We start from the raw sequence: 24,439 nt of genomic DNA on the forward strand, positions 1-24,439 counted from the left end.
GGACTAAGTTCAGATAGATCCCATCTTGTCTAGCCAAGAAAGGGTGCCTTATGAAGTTTCAATCTTTGGAAATTCTCTAAATTCAGCTACTTGATTCTCACTGAACCGGAAAAACAACTTTTTCTTTAGGTGTATCTGGATCTGAACCGAACTAAGTTCAAATACACCCCCATTTAATCTAACCAAGAAAAGGTACCTTTTCAAGTGTTAATCTTTGAAATGAAAAAAAAAAGCAATAAATTCACTATATGTCAGAAGAAAAAAACCTGGTCTCAAGAACAAAAAAAATAACCTACATCATCCAACAGATGTTAGATTTCAATCAAGCTATAACCCAATTCCTTTGTCAATTTTCTTTCGTCTATCGATTTTCGCAACCTCTCGACATCATCCCATCTGCCTTTCTCAGCATACAAGTTCGACAAGACAACATAAGCGCCAGTGTTTTCCGGATCAAGGCGAGTTAACTCATCAACAACAAGTTCAGCAATATCAATAGACACATGAATTGATCTACAACCAGCAAGAAGAGCACCCCATATCCTTTTATCAGGCTTAATAGGCATATTTTTGACAAATTCAAGAGCCTGTTTCACTTTGCCACGACGGCTAAGCAAATCCACCATACAAGCATAATGGCTAAGTTTTGGAGAAATATCGTAAATTTCTTTCATCGAATAAAACCATTTCCACCCTTCATTCTCAAGCCCACAATGGCTGCAAGCAGACAAAACCGAGATAAAAACTATCTCGTTAGGTTTTATTCCACAATCCAACATTTTAACGAAAACCTCTATCGTCTCGTCTCCATATCCATTCATTCCGTATCCATTAATCATCGAGCTCCAACAAACGAGATCTTTCACATTAATTTCATCGAAAACACATTTTCCCTGCTTAATTCTTCCAAATTTACAGTAACAGTCAATAAGAGCTGCTGTTAGAAATTCATTTGATGAAAAACCAACTTTAACTATATGAGCATGAATGCTCTCCATAATCTCATCAACTTCCATACTTGAACAGGCTTGTAAGAGATTGACCAAAGTTACCTCGTTCGGTTTCTCATTCGTGAATTTCATCGCTTTGAACGTATTAATTGCGTGAAACGAATGTCCTGTTCGTGCAAATGAAGAGATCATCGCACTCCAGGCTATAAGGTCTTTCCGATTCAGCTGATCGAATAACAATCTAGCCGAATCAACTGAACCAAACTCAGTATACATTTGGAGAAGTTCAGTTGTAACCGAACTGAAACTCAAGAATCCCCGTTTCAGAACATAGCCGTGTAATCCCTTTCCGAAATGCACCGCTTCCATTTGTGTAGATGCCCCGATTGTGTCCAAAAGAATAATTTCATCCGGTTTTAAGAAGGAATGCAGCATTTCAGAGAATAAGTCGATAGCTATTCTTGGGCGATGATTCTCTGTACATCCATGAATCATAATTCTCCACGAGATCATATCCTTATCGGTTTGTCGAAAAACACGTATTAACGAATTGAAGTCCCCACATTTTGAATACATATGGAGAAGTGAATTCTGGATATTAGTCATAGAACAATAATCATTCTTCAGAGAAAATGTATGAATCTGTTTGCCAAAAGGCAACATGGCAAGATCAGCACAAACAGGTAAAATACAGACAATGCTGACATGATTCGGTTCAAAGCAATCATATATCATCTCTCGAAAAATCGAAATAGAATCAAAGTAATTGTTTTTCTTAGCACATAACGAAATCATTGTATTCCACAAAAACAAATCTCTACTAGGCATTTTATCAAACAGCTTCCAGACACTTTCCATATTCCAATCAGAGTAAGCACTCAAAAGTGCTGTAACAACTGAGATTTCATATTCGAAACCCATTTTAATCAACAACCCATGAATTACACATATGGAATTCTCAAAACCCAGATTCACAGAAGCACGAATTACACTCAAAGCTGTTACGTAATTTGGCCTATGATCATTCAACAACATGGTTTTGAACAAAATAATAGCTTCATCTGACTTTCCATTCCCGACTAATCTTGATATACCTGAAGTCCAAGAAATCACATTCTCAGTTTCTCTGAAAAGTTCAAGTTTGTCTTGTAATTGCGAATGGGGGTTACAGATCATAACCTGTGATTGTGATGAGACATGAATCGATTTCTTAAAAAGAAGACGTCTTTTAGTAATTTCATGGATGGGTTTATGGAGTTTTGAAGAAAAAAGATTCATTGTCGCCGCCGGCGAGCGAGAGAGAGAAAACGAGAAGTGGAGGAAGTTTACTGCGGCGGCGGTGGATAATTTTGTATTAACGGCATTGCGGCGGGGATTAAATCAAATAGACCCTCGACGTTGTATGTATGGATTAAATAATCTCATGAACTTCGTTATTGAAACTGATCCCAAAACTTGTATTGAGGGCATATGACCGAGTCGAATACCATACTACTCAAACTCGAACAATTTATATTATATAAATTCGAACTCGAACTTAAAAAATTTAAAAATTATATTTTATTAATTAAAATTACATATTTTATTTAAAATTGATTTATTCTTTTACCTGTTAGATGGTAGAAGATCGACTAAGTGAGAAAAGTTAAGTAAGTGAGAAAAGATGAAAGAGGAGAAAATAATTTTGAGATAAAATTGTCAAAGTAAGAGAAAAAAATGTTTATTATTTATATTTTATATATACATATACCGAAACAAAATATTTATAATATTTATAAAATGAGTTTATCGAACTATAAATATAAAACTTGAACTCAAGTTCGATTATAAAATCGAGCTATTCGATCTCGATTCAAGCTCGACTAAACCGAGTTTGAGTTGAATTTTGAATGAGGTCGAGAAACTTGTCACTCTACTTGTATATAAAGATCAAATAGTAGTTAAAAGGACTTAGACCTTAGGGCTTGCTTGATTTAGTTTAAACCAACAAATATTTCATAATAATTAAGTATTTAAGATTAATTTAACTTAACTAAACATATATTCTTATTAAATGAAAATCTCTTTCAATTGATTATGTTAAACTATTGTTAAAATTTAAATAAAAAAAATTGAATATATAAAAATATGTTTATAAGTGAGTCAACTTAAAAATACTTTGTGAAACCTATATTCTAGTTTTATAGAAAATATCCAAAAAATTTATTTTAAATATTTTGTGGTAAATTTGGTTTGAAGGTTAGTTTAGAAGATATAATATTTTAAAATATAATTTATAAATTCAAATTTTTTTGTTTTAATTTTTTTAGTACGAGTTATTTTATTATTTATCATTTAATTTATGATTTAAATTTTTATACAAAGTTCAAATTAAAAGTGACAAAAACAAAATTGAAATTCAAAAGGACAAAAATAAAATTAAAAATTATTAAAAAATAATAATTTTCACTCTTTACTTATTCGCTTATTTATTAAAGATTATTTTTAAGCGAATTTATGATTTAACTTTATTTGTGTTGATGTCTTTTAATCTAAAATATAGTATGATATTAATTAAATCGCGTTTCGTTTCCATGTTCATTCATGTTAATCGGGGTCAAGTTTGTTCTTTCTCGATTAAGTTAGAAATTTTGACTCAAATTACACAAATTTTAAGTTATTGTTGAAAAAACCTTATACACAATCATAACATAATCTGAATTGTAACCCTATGCATCGTGCATTTATAATAAAAATTGACATTTAAAAAAAATATATTTATATATCTTTTATCGGGCGGTTGATAACTGGTTGAACCGGGTCAAGAAGGAACCTGATCTGCCCACCGCCTCTTCTTCTTCATCGGAGATTATCGCCGACGATTGCTCCGACTGCGATCTGACATATCTCCGGCAAATTCCTTCAACAAGGCGACTGAGATTAATCGCTTCGCCTCTCACTCACCTCCAGCCGTTTGGTGTGCGACTGACTGCGTCTAGCGTTTTAGACAAGCCCATAGATCGAGACCCTTCTCCGATCACCCAAATCAAACGGAACTCGAGTAATATGTATAATCTCAGACCAATCCCAGTTCAAAACATTACTCCAAGCCACATAAATTTCTCACAATGTAGCAATTACCTCATCAATCGCTCTCCATTGCAGACACCCAGATACGGATTTAACAATTCGGTGCTAAATGTGACTGGTGGGAGCTGGAGAAGAAGAAGAAATGGCGGTTCTTTGGTAGCTAAATGTGAAATGAGAGACGATGGGTTTTACATTCGTCGGTGTGTTGAGCTGGCGAGAAAAGCAATTGGACGGACAAGTCCCAATCCAATGGTGGGTTGTGTAATTGTGAAGGATGGAGAGATTGTTGGTGAAGGATTTCATCCAAAAGCAGGACAGCCTCATGCTGAGGTATAAATTGCTGAATAATTAACAGTAATCTCTATAGTGTGAACAGCTTGTATGATAGTCTTTGTTTGTTCTTCTTCATTGCCACATTCTTTGCATCTTCATTTCAAGACAATTTTGGACCCGGGTATTGGGTTAATGACAGTCAAAATCCCATTGAAACATCACTTACTTAATATTGAAGAAGTTTTTTTTGATAATGATCAAAGGCCAGGCCTTGTTTCATGAAGGATTATATGGATTTAATCCAAGGCCTTGTTCTTGTTCTTGTTCGATCTTGTGTTAGGTTATTGAAAAGTAGATTTTTCAGTTCTTACTTAGATAGAAAAATATAGAAGGTATTTTCTCTGATGATTTGAATGATATGATTGATGAAAGAATTGATCATGAATTAGTGAATTATTTGAGATTAATTCAAATAACTCATATTGAACAAGGTCTAAATAACCCAATGTCCCATTATCAACTTAGAAACCAATCAAATCATCAATTAAAATATTTGAGATTAAATTTCAAATAACTCATATCGAAGACATTTAACCCAAATAATTTTAAATAACTCATTTTCCATCGATATGTGGGTGTTTCTTTTACTTAGTTTGGTTACAATTTTTTTTCTAAATTATGATTGAGATTATAGTTTAATGTTTTTTTCTATTTGGTATAGAGATTTTGTTTTGGATCATGATTTAGATTTTTCAGATCATTGTGGTTTTTGGTAAACCTAACGCATGGATGAAAAAACTGTATACCAAACCAACCATTTCTGGTACATATTCTGTCATTTTTTACTTTGATTTAGATTAGATAACCTTAATTTTTAGGTATTTGCATTGAGAGATGCCGGAGATTTAGCAGTTGGTTCTACAGCATATGTCAGCCTAGAACCATGCAACCATTATGGAAGAACGCCACCTTGTACTGAAGCTCTGATTAAAGCTGATGTTAAAAAGGTGGTGGTCGGAATGGTGGATCCAAACCCTATTGTGGCTTCAAAAGGGGTGGATAGACTAAGAGCTGCTGGAATTGAAGTGAATGTGGCTGTTGAGGAAGAACTATGTAAGAAGCTTAATGAGGCATATATACATCAAATGCTTACTGGCAAGCCCTTTGTTGCAATCAGGTGAAAAATTATTTGAAAGTAAATAAAATTATCCATTTGGAAACACTTTTTGGATATGAGTCTTGATCCAGATCTTTTATGTTAAGTATCTCATCTGGATGTGGATTCAGATGAGATCATATTTGAAAATGGAATTTAGTTAGATTCAAATCTAGAAATTTATGGACGGTTTCTCATTTTGTTGTAGTATTTTGAGTTTGAATTAAGAATTGTTACTAAAATCCAGACCTAGATGAGAAATTGTCAATAAATTTCTTTAGAAATTTTCTTTTGTTTATCTGATATGGATGTGGATTTAGATGAGATTTCGATTGGAAACAAAATTGAATTAGACCCTGATCTTAAAATTTATGATCGGTTTCTCAATTTTGTTGTTGCATTTGAGTTTGAATTATAAATTTGCTACTAATCATTTGGTTATGATTTTCATTGAGAATCGTAATTACATTTATGACTTGTTTGATGTTGGTTTGCTAGGTCAATTGACCATTTTACCCCTATATTTGATGATGGCCAAATATATAATGTATAGCATTAATAGAGTTCTTTTAAAATATAGGGTATTTTAGTTGATGAGTTCTTTTAAATATAGGGTATAAGTGTATAACATTAATAGAGTTCTATCAAAATATAGGGTATTTGAAGAAGTGTTAGATGATTGGATTTTCAGAATTATTAATTTAAAATAATCTCATTTAACCCACATCAAACACGGCATTAAGCTTTATTATATATGGGTTATTTGAATTTAATCTCAAATAAACTATTGTCTTTTTACGATCCTATCATTCAAATCATCAACCAATATTATATATATATTAAAAATATTATACCTTTAATACTTTTTACCCAAATAATTCAGTTTTCAATAAGCTATTGATTATCTAAAAGTAATCCAAGATCAAACTAGGCCTTAAACTTTTTTATGTGACAAACAACTTTTAAATAAATCATAAGAAACAGTTTATTTTTTATTGTAAAATATTAATGTTCTAAGAAAACTTTGGATTAGATGATATTCTTTAAATGTTATAAAGAATTAATTGAAAAGGTGATATTTAGTTGATAATTTGAATGATTTAGTGGAAGCTAGGTTGTTTCTCATGCTGAACTTGCAGGTACACCCTTTCTGTCAATGGCCATTTTCTAAACAAGCTCGGGGAAGAAGTAGCTCAAACGGGTGGATACTACTCGAAATTGTTGCAAGAATATGATGCAATTTTATGTTCTTCTTCATTAATAAAGGAAGATCATTTACTTCCAGAATCTGCAGAACCTGAAGCTAATCAACCCTTTCAAATTGTGGTAGCAAAAGAAGGAAGTTCAGAAACTGATGAAAGAAGAGTAGTATTAGATCAAACGAGTCTTGATTCAATTCTGGATTTGTGTAAAAGCCGTGGATTATGCAGCCTTTTGGTCGATTTAAGGGGAAATGTTGTTGGACTTGAAGAGATCGTGAAAGAAGGTCTTGAGAAGAATTTGTTTCAGAAAGTTATTGTGGAAGTTTTACCTATATGGGATGAAGAAGTGAAAGGAGGAAATTTTTCTATTGTTTTAAATGATCTGAATTTAAAACTCGGATTGAAGAGTTTGACTTCGTCGGAGATTTCGGGGAAGAGTGTTCTGTTGGAAGGATACTTCTGATTTAGGGTGCTGGATCATGTATTATTTCATAAAGAGATAAGCATAATAGGTCTTTTGGTGTTAGAAATTTTTCTTGTAAAATTTGTGGTTGCATCTTAATTTGATCCAATAAGATTTTGTCAATTTATTTTGGGATAGAGATTTTATTCCTTTCTGGTTAATGAAAATGTGGGTTAGTTAAATTCAAGTGGTGAAATTGTTGTTGAATTATACTTTTTTCTTTTGCTAGAAGATAGAACTTTGTTATCTAAGAAATTGAGATACATGCATAAATTTGTGGATTTCGGATCACATTCCCGAAAGTTTGGTTTAAACTGAATTGTTAAACCAAATTAACGGTTCAATTTTTCAGTTTAGTTGCTTAATAGCATATCATGATTAAAAGTTAAAAAATATAAGAGTTCATATTTAAAAATTTTCCCTTAATAATTAAGTTCTCAAACTATTTAATACATGTTTGAAAAATGTAGTAAAATATTTTTTTCCCATTTAAAAAAATATATATTTATATTATTATTATTCTTGCAATTTATAAAAAAAAACAGATTTTAAGTATTATTTAACAAAAATAAAATAAAATCGATTTTCTAACCAACCAATAAATCAAAATATAAGATTTGAGATTTTCTCAAACCGAGGTCAACAATTTTATTTGCATTTCGATGTACAAACCAAAACCGATTTGACTTGAGTTGCTCTAGTTTCATCTGATAGTGCTCTAGTAATCAAAATTCATGCTTTTTGTGGCCTTAGGATGTTGCTTCAAGGCATTGTTTGCTTTAAGGTTGTCACAATTATATGGGCTTCCACCTTCCACTTGTGTTTCCATTAGTAGTTCCATTTTGTTTTGTTTTTCTATCCTTTTACAATTCTTATTCCACCATTCTTTCTGAAGTTTTGAAAAGACTAATATGAGAAACTTAGTCCTCGTGTTTTCTCAAAATAAAAAATGAAGAGGAATTACAATCATACAAATTTTGGTATCAGAGTAGTTCCGAGTGAAAAGTAAGAACTTAATTTTGATTCCCACTGTAAACACCTAAACTGAAGGGACATCATCTACATGTATATTATGGAGCGGAAGATTGGACCTTATAACCCTATAAAGTGGGAGCTCTCATCAATGATACTAACAAGTCTGAATAGATAAGTTATATATGTTAACACGTTTGAAAGGTCTGAGATAAGAGAATGAGGTTTTAGGTTTGATTTTCAAGTAAAGTAACCTTGATTTATGTTTATGGCTCGCGTAAAATTTGCATCTGAAATCTTTGATAGTATATATAGATATAGATGGATGAATTGTGTTTCAGATGTATAACAAGAAGATGTATTACAAGAAATGCATAAACTTTGTTTTGATACAAGTGATGAAGAAAATAGATCAAAACTAACAATTTGCCTAATAAATTGGAACTATAAAAGGCTTACTATTTTTGCTGTCGTAGGAACTCACGCATATGCATGTGCACTTCTCCCTTTACAACCAGGCTCATCTTTTTCGAATCCTCCCATAACAAACCTCCATATTCTCTTGCAAAGTCGCAAGCAGACTCAAAGACATCCTACAAAAAATTACAATATTTCGTTGTTTTTAAGTAATATTCGGAAAAATGAAAGAAACTACTTCAAATTGAAAAAAATAAAAAAAGAGATGGGAATGTCAGGCATAAGAGTTTTTACCCTAGATGGAAACTCATCATAAAAATGAGCAGGTGTCATCTCTACTCTGTTCAAATCTGATTCCCATAACCTAATCTGTAAAATATAATAGCACTTCTATAAAAAAAAAAAAAAATCAATGTGACCAGAAAGGTCATATTTATTGAGGAGGAGAAGACTCGAGCGTAGAAAGTGAAACCATAAAAAGAAAAAACCTGATCGGTGACATTTTCAGGTACAGAAGGCAATCTCTCCGCGACTCGAGGATGAGCATTCTGTTGAAGGAAAGAAATAATCTGGCCAAAAACATTTGAAATATCGTTATGTGAACTTCTAGTGAGCTCATATAGTTCCCTTCTTTTTTTTCTAAGCAATGGAAAAAATGCATACAATCTGATCAGAACACTCCATAAGATCTTCTTGATTACTAGAAAAGAAGAAGACTAGAAGAAATTGATGCTTGCCTGTTCTGCTGTGATACCGTTTTGAAAAGCATGATACAAGCTTTCTTTAGTGATTGCACTAACAATGAGATTTGGCAGCTGATACTCTACTCTGGATTTTGATTTGGCAAAGAATACACAATTGGAAATTGTTAGGAGGTTTCGATACAAGTAACTGTGAGAACTATTAGGGTTGCGAGGTTCATTTTGTTTACACATTACCAAGTCAATTGACTGAAAAGGGTACTATTGTCGAAACAAAAATAATTAATGGATGAAGTTTGAAGGATCCTATGGCCCCCTTTGTAAACTCTTTCTATTTTTTAATCTGATTATTGATCTAACAACGTCTGGAATCTAAACTAGTCAGATACAGATGACAAAATATGGAATTCAGATATAAAAGTTACAAGTGTTTCCCTAAAAAAAGATGCCCATGTAAATGCGAACGTATTTACCTTGCAAAAAGGCGCAAGATCTCGCAGTGTAGTTTAGATGTCGAATATGCATACAGTCTAAAATTTGTCTCCACCACAACAAAACCCTGAATGAAAAGAAATGATCATCAGAAGACCACCTTAAATGCCAAAAAATCTCCTGTCACCAAAATCCACTTGTATTCCAGTTTGAGATGCATACATTACCATTAGTACTAAAGAGTTTGCTGTTTGCAGAATGAGGGTAAAAAGGTCTCTATTTATTTTTAACTTTGAAAGTGTTTATAAAGAGTATTATTGTATATTACAAATATACCAGATATGCTAGTAATGATGTATCATAAACAAAAGAGAGAACCATAGATGAAAGGTCGGACACTTCTGAGTGAAAAAAAAATATATTTATCTTTCTAGGGATTATATAAGTACCTGCCTTCGTGAGGTTGAATCAGATAAGCTGATAGAGAGATTGGTTACCAACTTTGTAGGAATGAACCAGCTCTCTTTTCGTCCCTGGACATAAAAGAAAGATTAGACAAATTCTGATTTAGAGCATGCTGAAAAGAGATTTTTTTTAGCATTATCTCTATATAAGGTCATACACCTGTTGGAGCTTGAGCAGTCCCAAGTCTGCCAAGTCCTTGATTACACTTTTTTGTACATCTGTCAGCGTATTCGTATTGTATGCCTGAAAGTAGGATTAAGAAATGTTAAGAGCGAACACGTAGGTATTGGCCCATTTGGAAACACTTTCTGAATTTGGGGTTGGATCTGGATTCAAATCTAGATAAGAAACCGTCAATAATAAAATTAATGTGTCTAACTAAGTTCTGTTTCGAACCAAGAACTCATTTGATCCAAATCCAGATGATATACTTGATAGAAAAAAGTGTTTCCAAACAAATTTATTGACAGTTTCTAATTTCGATGCGGAAGGAGAACTAAGAAATGAAATAAAATATTATACCTCACCAGTGCAATGGAAACTAAGCTCCAAAAGAAATGAAATCAAATCTGCAGGCTCTATTTGCCGCTCCTACATCCACAAGAGGTAAAAGGTTATTAAAGAAAAAAAAATGCAACTAAAATTACCTATGAAATGACCTAAAACAAGAAGAAAACAAACAGATCGAACACAATTTATATATTTCCACTATAATGGACACACAATAATCTGAAAAGTCATATTCTCCTAAACTATATCTTTCTAACTTCCGATTCATGAAATAATTTAGGTTTTGATTTGTCTGTCTGGAACTCTGGATAAAGAAAAAGACCCGCTATATTGTGAAAGGGACGCGTACAAATTGAGAATAGCTTTCTTAGTCAATACCAAGCTAACTAGTATAACTAAGAAACATATACCTCAGAATTTGTGATGTATTCCCTGATGATGTACCAAAGTTGTGCATTTGTATCCATGAGCTGTATTCACAAGGATCAGTTTCTTCTAGCAAGTATCAGTAACAAAATTAGCAGTTAGATCATCATACCAAGAACTGAAATCCACCCTCAGTTAACACTGGACTTTCTTTATCCCTAGAGAAAAAAAAGAAATAAAGTTGTCAGGTTCCATTTGTACCTGATTATTATGATTTGCATTTTTCATTTAGTAGATGTAATCATTGCATGCGATTACTGTAGATTCAAAATAATTTTCTTTAAATAAAAAGAAGAAAAGGAAATACATAATTTGTTATTTCTTTTACTATATCTCTAATCCTAAATCATACAACAAAAGAATGAGATGGTAGATAGGTAATACTTATAAAGAGAAGAAACCTTTTACTCATAATGCTTCGCTGGAATATTTTCATCATCCCTGAGCTGAAGTTCATAGTCTTTTCAGCTTGAGTCGAATTTATCAGGTGCAGCAAGAAAGTCTGTTTCACAGTGTCATTAGACAAAAAAAAACAGAAGTGCCGTAATCTCAAATTTATAAAAAAAATATATATAGGAGTAACACCCATTAACAAGAACCAATTAGAAACACAGATTCGAAAATGTTCACACCTCCCACTGTTCAGCAGCATAAGCCTCTAACTCTTCCAAGCTTGGAAGCCTCACAGTGATATTAGAAGCCATTGCTTCTCTAGGTAAGATCCCACTGCAATTACATTTGCACGATTTCACTAAATACGAAAGCTAAGCATAAATTATAATCTCTAGGTACATAATCATCTTGCAAAAACTACTGGTATCACACGTCCAATAACTGTAATAGAGTCCAATAAAGAATTTATTTTCAAGTTCTTGTGTTGCATCAGCACATAATTCAAATTTAAAATATATAGATATGAGTTCACTATAAGTTGCATACAAGAATAATATATTGACTAGAAGCTACTTGTTATTTTTCATGACAATCAAAAAGAAATAGATCAAAATTTAGTAGACTATCAAGAGTGTGGAAACAACTAATGAGGGAAGGTTATCAGGATTGAGAAATATGATCAAATGGATTCATGATCCCATCAAACACATAAAGAAACACTTCAATTTAATGTTTCAAGGCCATACATGAGTCAATTTCATCCCTTCAAACCCAAAAGAAAAGAAACATTTTTAAAAGGAGAACAAAGACTTTCAAAACAATGTGAAATGAAACTAGCATAGATCTTAGAGCCATAACAATTAAGTAAAGTTTACCCATGCACTAAATGCTTCCGGAGGTTACCCTGAAATTTTGGATTCAATCTGTATGCTGTTTCTTTTTTCCTGCAAAAAGAAACTCAATGCTTAAGAAAATTGTAGAAGTGGAAAACATGATAATCTGCTAAAATCTTCTTAAATGTTCCCAAAGAATTGCTACATTGCACAGGAAGTAAAGATTCAGAAGAATCTGTCTAATGCTAATGGCAGTAAGGGGAAATTGGAAAAAACACAAAAACTCAGAAACCTGAACTGATAATGAAAGTTCTTTGAACCTGGGGTTAGTCTTTAACAATAAGTTACCAAACAAGGAAGCAGAATACCTGTCCTCAGCTTCTGTAAGTAACCTAAGCTGCATCAATCTATCTATGGCTACTTTATGTTTTGAAGAACCATCTGGAAGAACCCATTCTTCCATAGACTTAGCTGATACTGGTGAATCAATGTACAACATTTGCAACACATACTTCTTGGCTAATGGTGGCAATGATCTAAAATGGAGAAATTAGAAGCAAACAAATTATGATCATCCCAGTCTTTAAATTAACATGATACCCAGTTTAGTTTGAAGGCTGCAACAATAATGAATCACTAAGAAGAATGAAATACCTGAGAATAGCTTCGCAGATGAAAGCATTTTCATATAGCTTGTTGAGCTTCACGGCTGGTAGCGAAGCTACCATATCCATGAAATTCTTCGCGATAATCCTCACTTGAGGCATGCTGGCAGTGGAATGGGTTTTCTTTACTGATTACTTTATTGAAAACAAAGATAGTAAACGAAAGCAATAACTTTGGAGATTTCTGAATTGGGTTTTCAATCAAACTTAAATTGATCTGAGAGAAGAACGATATGAGATCAAAGTTCATAAATTTTTGAGTGCCCATTGGAGAAGAAGAAGTGGAGAGGTTGAAAAAAAGGGATTTGGTTTCAGGTGGTGCGGGTCGGGTTAATTGGTCGGGCTGGAAACCGAATGGGTGTAATGGGTTATGCCCTATGAATCAATTTCATTTTTCATTCCAAACATTGTAATTTAAATTTTAAAAAAAACTTTGAATTTGACATTATTTGTATTGAGAATTAGGATAATTAATTTACAAAACTATGACATGAATTTACTTTTTATAATACCATTATATTTCTCTTGTATGATGACAATATTTACAAATTATAAGGTCTTTTGTTAATACATTTAAAATTCTCTTTGAAGGAAAAAAATAATGTCCTAATTCATATTTATATTTGTGACATGATGATCAAACTTATCAATATATAGAACTAGTTTGAACATTGAAGTGGGATATTTGGATTTCATTTTACTTGAATTTTCGTAACAATTAAATTATTCTTATTTTTTTTATAACATTTAAATTGTAAATATTTTTTAATTTTATTCAAATAACAACCAATAAAACAATCTCATAGTCAATGATTAATTATAAAAGCTATACTCTTATTTGGAAACATTTTTTAAGTGGCTTATAAATAAGAAAATATGAATAATATTTTTTAAAATACTTATTTGTGAACTATCTGATTATTATTATTATTATATAATTTTTGTAATAGACATTAAATTAAATAATTTTAGAATTCTTTTAGGGTTTAATTGTATAATTAAATTAATATTATAAATCTAAATTCAATTCTTTTAAAATTTATATTGAATTGTCATTATTTCTATGTTTTAAAAAACTATATAATTGTGATTCATTAATTTGTATTTTTGAAAAAAATATAATTTAATAAAATAATTTTAATATATTTATTTATATTATTAAAATATTAATTTGATACAGAATATAAAAAAAATCTAAAAGTTTTGCTGTTATTAAGAGAAAATATTTGATTAAATTAAAAACAAAATATGCATATTATCCATAAATTAAGATATATATCCATTCAAAATGTTTATTTTTATAAATATTAAGTGTTTATTGAAATCTAGGTGAAACACAACAAATACTCATAAATAGTTTGCATAAAAAATGGTAAAGAAAAAAGAAATAAAAAAATACAATCAAATTAGATACTAATAAGATGAGGTAGTCTCATCGGTTCGGTTGCACATTCTCTTCTTCTTAATTATGTGGAAGTTTAAAAAATAAAACTTTTTAACCCTATCAACTCCAAAATTATTTCCTTGAAAATTTCTCATATTTTATTATTTCTATAATATTCATCAAGACCTATCCAGTATCTTGAAAGTCTCTAATGTTAATATTATGATGCATGGTCAATGGATGATCGATAACGTTTTGAAGAATAGCCCAAATGGAAGAGATTAGTGGACAATGAGGAAAAATATGATCCACCGTTTCTTCTGCTTGAAGATAAAGACTACATCTGTTAGCAAGGGAAAAACCTTTTTTTAAAGTTTGTCGAGAATAAAAACCCCTCTTGTGAATAGCCTCCCATGGAAAAAAAAAAATAAATTGAAAAGGAATCTTTGGCTTCCAAAGCTTTTTCCAAGATAGTTCTCATCAACTCCCATAAGGATAGATTCGTTATAAATGTAACTCGACTGGAATTTAGGAGATCCCTTCAAGGCGAAATTGTCTCTGGATTCCGTAGATTGTGGTATCCATAAGTAGCAAAATAAGTATCGACAACTTAGCGGTCTCAGTAGTGAAGAGCCTGTGGTTGAAAGTGGATGAAAAACGATCTGACCATCGATGAACCGGTAAATCTCAGCAATTGTGGCCCCCTTCTTGTTAGAAACTTCATAGAAATCGAGAAAAACAACATAAACGATGCCACCAGGAAGCCACGGGTCAATCTAGAAGATAATCTTTTTACCATTTCCAACATAGAAGTGAAGGAGGGGATGGAGGGATCCCACAGTTTTGCGATGTGACCCCAAATGCTATAACCACGGTTAACTCTGTTGGCTAAAATATTCATTCGAAGTCCCAAATACCGTATTTGGATGAGATTCTTTTAACCCATAAATTGTTATCATCATTATGGTATTTCCATCATCACTTATAAGGGAGTGAGTGGTTAAAGGATTTAAGGTTTTTATTCCGAGTTCGCCCTCATATTTACACAACTACTTAGTATTGTTCCAGTTAACCAAGTGGGAGACGCATGAAGAGCTGGAATTACTCCAAATGAAATTGTTCATAATTGTCTCCATTATCTTCGTCGCAGCTGCTGGGATGAGGAGAATATACATGACATATGTTGAGATAGCCGAAAAGTACTCTTGACAAGGGTGACCCTCCCGCCTTTTTGATAAGAGCTTATCCTTCCAAAAACTAACTTTTGTTCCATCTTTTCAATAATGGATCAAAATATTCATACTTCAAATCTTTGCGACAAGAGAAAGGGAAGGTAATTAGATAGAAGGGATCTGCTTTTAAAGTACAATGTATCTGCCAACACTTGGGTGTTAAGAATGTTGCCGAAAAAAATATTTCAGATTTGTCTTTGTTGATATGGAGTCCCGAGCAAGCTTCTAAAGAAATGAGAATCTTTTTGAGGTAAACAAGATTAACCTTTGAAGGGTTTGCTAAACAAAGAGTCATTGGTAAAGAGAAGATTAATAGTATTGCAAGGTCTCTGTTGAAAAACAAGATATGAATCTAAGACTTATCAAAATGATAATGACTAATGTTTTTTTGTGTAAATAAACTTTAACCAAAACCATATATTTATAAGTCACATAATTAGGGTCTAGTGGGTCCAATATCAAATAGTTAGGATTTTATTTTATTTCATTTAATTATCATATATTTATAAGTCACATAATTAGGGTCTAGTGGGTCCAATATCAAATAGTTAGGATTTTATTTTATTTCATTTAATTATTATACCACGAGACTAGGCCCAGGTCCCGGTCAAATTTCATCTAGGTCACCTTAATCTAATAGCCTCTTTATAGTCCTGAGTAAAGACCAAGCATGGAGGCTCGGGAGAGATGGTCGCCTTGACGAAGGCCCCTCGAGCTTTTGAAGAAGTCAGAAACTTCTCCGTTGATAATAACTGAAAAACGAGTCTCAATCGCACAAGCTCTGATCCACTTTTCCACTTTGCTCCAAAGCACATTCGGTCCATCACATAGAAGAGGAAATCTCAATTTACATTATTGAAAGCCTTCTCAATATTGAGTTTACAAAGACAACCCGAACCCCTTCTTCTAGAATTAGAGTCCAAACATTTGTTAGCAAAGAGTGAGACTTCAGTAATTTGTCTCCCTGACACAAATGCCATCTACAAATGCCATCTGATTATGAAAAATAATTTGAGGAAGCATAACTTTAAGTCGATTGGCGAGGGTCTTGGCCAGAACGTTATAGAAACTTGTATCATAATGATATGTCAAAATATTTCAAATTCCTTGACCCTTGGATCTTTCTGATGAGCACAATAAAGATTGAATTTCAGCTTCTTTCGAAAGAAATTGTGATGTAAAAGTGATTGAAAGAGTGAAGATAGCTAGACTTGATAAATTTTCAAGAATCCTGAAATTAAGAGTGAAACTGTCTAGACTGAAAGTCTTGTCTCCATCACAATCATTGACCGCCTTCCATATCTCCTCCATCACAAATCTTCTAGTGTTCATTCGTTCACTCAGAGCTCTAGAGAGGGATCATGTCGTTTTGAATGTCCTAAGTTCCAGAAGGAACAATGGTTTAGTGCTATAGTCCACCGGTCTATATACTACCGTGAAAACCCACATTGTATCATTAGAGAGGTTTTACAAAGCAAATTCCTGAATTCCATAGAATAAGAATCCCTCAGGGGTGACCTGTTGCATTGAGAACTCTCCAGCTATTGTTGGTTCTCACTTCTCCATGTCAAATCTATTAGAATTTCTTCTTCAAAATCAATAATGAGTGTTTCTTGAAGAGCAATAATATCACAATGAAAACACTTTGAGCAGCTTTCGCGCAGTGTTTTTTCACTCTTCTCGTGGAGATTCGCTTACTTATCTTCTGTCGCTGCCTCGGCTAAAGCATTATCTGAGGTATCTAGAATCACTGAATTCTCCTCGACTTTACTTTTCGAAATCACCCTCGGATTCACATTCAAAATTATTAGTATCAAGGACAACTGAACTCCGACATAGAATAAAAAATATATTAATTTGACATTTTAACTTTTTAAATTAAAAAAATAAATTATTGATTAAATATATTAATCATGTTATAAATAATAAAATAATAAGATATTTTGTTTAAAATAATATTAAAATTATAATTTCAAACTAAAAAAGTGTAATTAAAAATTATAAAATTAAATTGTTTCCAATTTCAATTCTTAATCTTAAGTTTTCTACCGAACCTAAAAATTGGAATTAGTTATTAACACTCTTAGAGTTTTGCATTTCATTGAAGTTACATAATTACCTTATAGGACTACCAACAAAGGTTGTATACAAACACTTAGAATCATCAATGAAACAATCAATCTAATGAACCGAATTTGAATCATCAATAAAACAATCAATCTAATGAACCGAATTCGGAATAGGCGGTTCCCCTCGACCCTGCTGTACAGATAGAAGAGGGCGTCTATTATGAGCCTACAAGATACAACATATAAACAAAAAACATTTCTCATCAAATCCAAGACAAGAAACACATTTGATCATACAAAAGATAAAAACCGAGATAATGTTATGAATCATAACTTATTTTAAACCAAAAAAAGAAGAGAAATTTATGTACCCCAATGTTTGTCACACAACGACAAGATGAACATCTAACCGATGAAGCTCCATACGGGTACATAAGCAGCACTGAACAGCTCCTACACTGCACCTGCCCAACTTGATGCTCTGGAGTAAAAAAAACAATTATTAAATTGACAAAGATGTTAAATTTTGAAACACTTTCTGGATATGGGTCTGAGTCTAATTTGGAAACACTTTTCTATGTCGAGTATATCATCTGATATCATGTTTGAAACTTTAGATTAAACAAACACTAAATAGAATGGAAAGTAAGCATAGACAAATATATAATACCTTCTAGAACAAAGTTAACTGTTAGACAGCATGAACATTGAACATATCTTTCGCCTAATGGATGTGAAAGCAACTGGCGACAAGAACCACACACCATTTGACCCATTTCTGCCAAAGGAACTAAATTGTTAAGAAATTTTATTTGTATGCAATAACCTGTTACCATAATGGCATGTTAATGATGATTTACAAAGACAACATAATCTAAATTGAATTCAAATACCAACTTAAAATCATTCAACTAAAGATTTCTCTCTTTTATTAACCGCGCGACAGTTTGGGCACACCCCCGACAAATCTTGGGCCTTGTTTGACGACCTTATTATCCCCATCATCAACCCATTTCAACAATCAAGTCATATATCAAAAACCCACCTTCTACATTAAACAAGCTCATAGGAAAGACTAGCATAATAACTTCAATCAAATTCAGGTGTTGCAATGAGAATCAAACTTAGAGACTTCGAAGCAAACAATTTACCAAGAGATTCAATCAAAAGGTCATAAACTTGGGTCGTGTTTGATGACCTTATCCCATCATCATTCATCAATCCATTTCAACAATCAAATCATATATCAAAAAACCCACTTATAACATCAAACAAGCTCATAGGAAAGGCTATCATAATAACTTCAATCAAATTCAGGTGTTGGAATGAGAATCAAACTAAGAGACTTTGAAGCAAACAATTTACCAAGAGATTCAATCAATAGGTCATAAACACAACTAAACTATAAACATTGTTGACAATGAAATGAAGGGTCTATGCTTATTTCATTAAAAATTAAAACTTTCAGGGCACCTGAATCCGAAGATGGTGCTGCCGGAGTAGACAATGATTGTGGTAAAGGCGGCGCCATATGTTTCTTAGTAAAAGGGATACGTTCAGATTGCCATTTTGATGGAGGAGCAATATCATCATCTCCTTTACCTTCTTGTTTCCTTACAGGAGGTGAAGGAGTTGCCACCGATAATCCACGATGAGGATCAACAGATTCCCAACCCGGTGGAGGTCCATCACTAACGGGATCATCATCGTCGTCGTCGTCCTCACTTTTTACTTCCTGTTTCAATACAGGTTCTAAAATGGGGGATCGTGGCGTAATCGCGGCGGAGATTGACGGCGACTGATGTAATATGGGTTCCCAACCGGGTGGAGGACCATCATCCAGTGGATCTTCATCGTCTTCTTCCATCTCATTGCTTTCTGATTTCGCCATTGTTTCCCATCCGGGTGGAGGTCCGTCGTCTAACGAATCTTCTTCTTCTTCTTCATCATCTCCCTCTTTCTTTTCTTCTTGATGATATTGATTAAGTTCCCATCCGGGTGGAGGTCCTTGATCTTCATCATCTACATCATTATCGACATCGTTATTACTCGGTTGTTGTTCTTCAGATTTTGGGATGGATTCCCATCCAGGCGGAGGACCATCTTCCTCAATTTCTGCGTCCATTAACTCAGATTCTTCTGTATTATTCATCTTCGCCGTCTTTTATGAGAGTCAAACTGTGGAGCTTGAAGAGCCGCCCCGCTGCTATTCGACCTAGGCCGGAAAATATCCTAAGATCTTGATCTTTCATCAATTTGTATTATTTTCAAATAATCCCTTCTTTTACAATCCAAAACAAAATTTCTTTAATTTCCATACAATTTAAATAATTTAATTCCATCAACTAAAATTTTCTTTATTTTACTATTTATAAAAATAAATTTATTTTTATAATTTAATCAAATTAATTTCAAATACTTCACTTTTCATCGAGTAAAATTTTAAATTTTTATTTCAATTCTTTAGAAAATTAATTTATTGATATGTTTTTTATTTAAATTTAGTATTAATAATGTAGTTGGATTATGTATATATACCTATAGAAATAATATTTTGTTTAAATATATGTATATAATTTTTCTTATTTTTGTAAATTACTCCTAAACAATTATTATTTAATATATTTATCATTAAGATTGATTGAGATACAAATATTTTCTAAAAGAAGGTATTGTGTAATAGTATACAATTTTGATCAAACTTGTTAAACTAAAATTAATTCTAAAAATATTTAATATTTAATAAATAATTTGTTTTTAAATGACTATATCCCATTTATTAGGGTTATTCAATTTTTTATTTTTGAAGTGAAATTAAATTTGAACTTTGATTTTTTAATAATTTTATTGTCAAATCAATTCTAAATTTGAATTTTTCAAATCAAATTTCAAATTCAAAATATATATTTTTTTATCAAAATAATTAAAAGAAAATTGTAATAAATATAATTAAAATAAATAAATAAAAAGATTCATTTTTCAATTTAATTTTCTAATTAAATTCCAATTTAAATTTGAATTGATTTAAAATTTAAATAAAAAATGAAATTTAAAGACTAGGGTTTTGCAAATCTCTATATATATAATGATGCTTAATTTTTAAAGTGTCCGGATTGCCGGGTCGAGAGCTGTGGTTAATTTGGATACTTGGGTCGGATTGTGGGTTGACCCGTTTTTAAATTTAAAACGGTTAAAAATAAAATTAAAAATGCTAGAGGTATGTTTCGAACTTGCAACCTAACAAAACAAATACAACTCTTTAACCAACTAGGCTACAAAGACTTTATATTTTACATTCAACACCAAATTTGATAAACGTGGGACGTTTTAATATTAATATAAGTTCAACTTTTTAACTAACTAATCTATATATATATAATGATGCTTAATTTTTAAAGTGTCCGGATTGCCGGGTCGAGAGCTGTGGTTAATTTGGATACTTGGGTCGGATTGTGGGTTGACCCGTTTTTAAATTTAAAACGGTTAAAAATAAAATTAAAAATGCTAGAGGTATGTTTCGAACTTGCAACCTAACAAAACAAGTACAACTCTTTAACCAACTAGGCTACAAAGACTTTATATTTTAAATTCAACACCAAATTATATAAACGCGAGACGTTTTAATATTAATATAAGTTCAACTTTTTAAATAACTAATCTCTCTATATATAATGATGCTTAATTTTTAAAGTGTCCGGATTGCCGGGTCGAGAGTGCCGGGTCGAGAACTGTGGTTAATTTGGATACTTGGTTCGGATTGTGGGTTGACCCGTTTTTAAATTTAAAACGGTTAAAAATAAAATTAAAAATGCTAGAGGTATGTTTCGAATTTGCAACCTAACAAAACAAGTACAACTCTTTAACCAACTAGGCTACAAAGACTTTATATTTTAAATTCAACACCAAATTTGATAAACGTGGGACGTTTTAATATTAATATAAGTTCAACTTTTTAACTAACTAATCTATATATATATAATGATGCTTAATTTTTAAAGTGTCCGGATTGCCGGGTCGAGAGCTGTGGTTAATTTGGATACTTGGGTCGGATTGTGGGTTGACCCGTTTTTAAATTTAAAACGGTTAAAAATAAAATTAAAAATGCTAGAGATATGTTTCGAACTTGCAACCTAACAAAACAAGTACAACTCTTTAACCAACTAGGCTACAAAGACTTTATATTTTAAATTCAACACCAAATTTGATAAACGTGGGACGTTTTAATATTAATATAAGTTCAACTTTTTAACTAACTAATCTATATATATATAATGATGCTTAATTTTTAAAGTGTCCGGATTGCCGGGTCGAGAGCTGTGGTTAATTTGGATACTTGGGTCGGATTGTGGGTTGACCCGTTTTTAAATTTAAAACGGTTAAAAATAAAATTAAAAATGCTAGAGATATGTTTCGAACTTGCAACCTAACAAAACAAGTACAACTCTTTAACCAACAAGGCTACAAAGACTTTATATTTTATAATGATGCTTAATTTTTAAAGTGTCCGGATTGCCGGGTCGAGAGCTGTGGTTAATTTGGATACTTGGGTCGGATTGTGGGTTGACCCGTTTTTAAATTTAAAACGGTTAAAAATAAAATTAAAAATGCTAGAGATATGTTTCGAACTTGCAACCTAACAAAACAAGTACATCTCTTTAACCAACTAGGCTACAAAGACTTTATATTTTAAATTCAACACCAAATTATATAAACGCGGGACGTTTTAATATTAATATAAGTTCAACTTTTTAACTAACTAATCTATATATATATATATAATGATGCTTAATTTTTAAAGTGTCCGGATTGCCGGGTCGAGAGCTGTGGTTAATTTGGATACTTGGGTCGGATTGTGGGTTGACCCGTTTTTAAATTTAAAACGGTTAAAAATAAAATTAAAAATGCTAGAGGTATGTTTCGAACTTGCAACCTAACAAAACAAGTACAACTCTTTAACCAACTAGGCTACAAAGACTTTATATTTTAAATTCAACACCAAATTATATAAACGCGAGACGTTTTAATATTAATATAAGTTCAACTTTTTAAATAACTAATCTCTCTATATATAATGATGCTTAATTTTTAAAGTGTCCGGATTGCCGGGTCGAGAGTGCCGGGTCGAGAACTGTGGTTAATTTGGATACTTGGTTCGGATTGTGGGTTGACCCGTTTTTAAATTTAAAACGGTTAAAAATAAAATTAAAAATGCTAGAGGTATGTTTCGAACTTGCAACCTAACAAAACAAGTACAACTCTTTAACCAACTAGGCTACAAAGACTTTATATTTTAAATTCAACACCAAATTATATAAACGCGGGACGTTTTAATATTAATATAAGTTCAACTTTTTAAATAACTAATCTCTATATATATAATGATGCTTAATTTTTAAAGTGTCCGGATTGCCGGGTCGAGAGTGCCGGGTCGAGAGCTGTGGTTAATTTGGATACTTGGGTCGGATTGTGGGTTGACCCGTTTTTAAATTTAAAATGGTTAATAATAAAATTAAAAATGCTAGAGGTATGTTTCGAACTTGCAACCTAACAAAACAAGTACAACTCTTTAACCAACTAGGCTACAAAGACTTTATATTTTAAATTCAACACCAAATTTGATAAACGTGGGACGTTTTAATATTAATATAAGTTCAACTTTTTAACTAACTAATCTATATATATATAATGATGCTTAATTTTTAAAGTGTCCGGATTGCCGGGTCGAGAGCTGTGGTTAATTTGGATACTTGGGTCGGATTGTGGGTTGACCCGTTTTTAAATTTAAAACGGTTAAAAATAAAATTAAAAATGCTAGAGATATGTTTCGAATTTGCAACCTAACAAAACAAGTACAACTCTTTAACCAACTAGGCTACAAAGACTTTATATTTTAAATTCAACACCAAATTATATAAACGCGGGACGTTTTAATATTAATATAAGTTCAACTTTTTAAATAACTAATCTCTATATATATAATGATGCTTAATTTTTAAAGTGTCCGGATTGCCGGGTCGAGAGTGCCGGGTCGAGAGCTGTGGTTAATTTGGATACTTGGGTCGGATTGTGGGTTGACCCGTTTTTAAATTTAAAACGGTTAAAAATAAAATTAAAAATTCTAGAGGTATGTTTCGAACTTGCAACCTAACAAAACAAGTACAACTCTTTAACCAAATTTGGCTACAAGACTTTATATTTTAAATTCAACACCAAATTTGATAAACGTGGGACGTTTTGATATTAATATAAGTTCAACTTTTTAACTAACTAATCTATATATATATAATGATGCTTAATTTTTAAAGTGTCCGGATTGCCGGGTCGAGAGCTGTGGTTAATTTGGATACTTGGGTCGGATTGTGGGTTGACCCGTTTTTAAATTTAAAACGGTTAAAAATAAAATTAAAAATGCTAGAGGTATGTTTCGAACTTGCAACCTAACAAAACAAGTACAACTCTTTAACCAACTAGGCTACAAAGACTTTATATTTTAAATTCAACACCAAATTATATAAACGCGGGACGTTTTAATATTAATATAAGTTCAACTTTTTAAATAACTAATCTCTATATATATAATGATGCTTAATTTTTAAAGTGTCCGGATTGCCGGGTCGAGAGCTGTGGTTAATTTGGATACTTGGGTCGGATTGTGGGTTGACCCGTTTTTAAATTTAAAACGATTAAAAATAAAATTAAAAATGTTAGAGGTATGTTTCGAACTTGCAACCTAACAAAACAAGTACAACTCTTTAACCAACTAGGCTACAAAGACTTTATATTTTAAATTCAACACCAAATTTGATAAACGCGGGACGTTTTAATAT

The 24,439-nt window shown here is 31.9% G+C and overlaps 4 protein-coding genes across 5 annotated transcripts; 1 reads left to right on the top strand and 3 right to left on the bottom strand.

Moving 5' to 3' along the window:
- Positions 1 to 311: 311 nt before the first annotated feature.
- LOC124943792 (pentatricopeptide repeat-containing protein DOT4, chloroplastic-like) lies at positions 312 to 2,126 on the bottom strand. The gene has a single exon (XM_047484264.1). It carries the CDS (start codon positions 2,124 to 2,126, stop codon positions 312 to 314), a length of 1,815 nt encoding a protein of 604 aa, XP_047340220.1.
- Positions 2,127 to 3,727: 1,601 nt separating this feature from the next.
- On the top strand, positions 3,728 to 7,303 carry LOC124941284 (riboflavin biosynthesis protein PYRD, chloroplastic). 2 transcript variants are annotated; one of them, XM_047481586.1, is made up of 4 exons: positions 3,728 to 3,990; positions 4,095 to 4,349; positions 5,171 to 5,469; positions 6,588 to 7,303. In XM_047481586.1, exons 2-4 carry the CDS (start codon positions 4,191 to 4,193, stop codon positions 7,111 to 7,113), a joined length of 984 nt encoding a protein of 327 aa, XP_047337542.1. In that variant the 5' UTR covers positions 3,728 to 3,990; positions 4,095 to 4,190; the 3' UTR covers positions 7,114 to 7,303. The 2 variants fall into 2 exon arrangements, with proteins under 2 accessions (XP_047337542.1, XP_047337541.1); XM_047481585.1 differs by having other exon boundaries at positions 3,728 to 4,349.
- A 1,102-nt stretch (positions 7,304 to 8,405) lies between these two features.
- Positions 8,406 to 13,177, bottom strand: LOC124941377 (general transcription and DNA repair factor IIH subunit TFB2). Its single transcript, XM_047481688.1, has 15 exons — positions 12,917 to 13,177; positions 12,631 to 12,798; positions 12,305 to 12,373; positions 11,669 to 11,762; positions 11,438 to 11,538; positions 11,149 to 11,194; positions 11,021 to 11,080; positions 10,623 to 10,691; positions 10,260 to 10,343; positions 10,085 to 10,168; positions 9,677 to 9,762; positions 9,240 to 9,330; positions 8,991 to 9,071; positions 8,797 to 8,871; positions 8,406 to 8,678 (listed from the first exon to the last, which is right to left on the bottom strand). Exons 1-15 carry the CDS (start codon positions 13,027 to 13,029, stop codon positions 8,544 to 8,546), a joined length of 1,356 nt encoding a protein of 451 aa, XP_047337644.1. The 5' UTR covers positions 13,030 to 13,177; the 3' UTR covers positions 8,406 to 8,543.
- Positions 13,178 to 17,623: 4,446 nt separating this feature from the next.
- LOC124942197 (cell surface glycoprotein 1-like) lies at positions 17,624 to 19,851 on the bottom strand. Its single transcript, XM_047482654.1, has 4 exons — positions 19,086 to 19,851; positions 18,283 to 18,390; positions 17,984 to 18,093; positions 17,624 to 17,838 (listed from the first exon to the last, which is right to left on the bottom strand). The coding sequence occupies exons 1-4, from the start codon at positions 19,762 to 19,764 to the stop codon at positions 17,764 to 17,766; spliced, it is 972 nt and encodes a 323-aa protein (XP_047338610.1). The 5' UTR covers positions 19,765 to 19,851; the 3' UTR covers positions 17,624 to 17,763.
- Positions 19,852 to 24,439: the final 4,588 nt, after the last annotated feature.

The sequence above is a fragment of the Impatiens glandulifera genome, chromosome 6 (assembly GCF_907164915.1).
Source record: "Impatiens glandulifera chromosome 6, dImpGla2.1, whole genome shotgun sequence".
In the NCBI taxonomy this organism is placed as follows: Eukaryota; Viridiplantae; Streptophyta; class Magnoliopsida; order Ericales; family Balsaminaceae; genus Impatiens; species Impatiens glandulifera.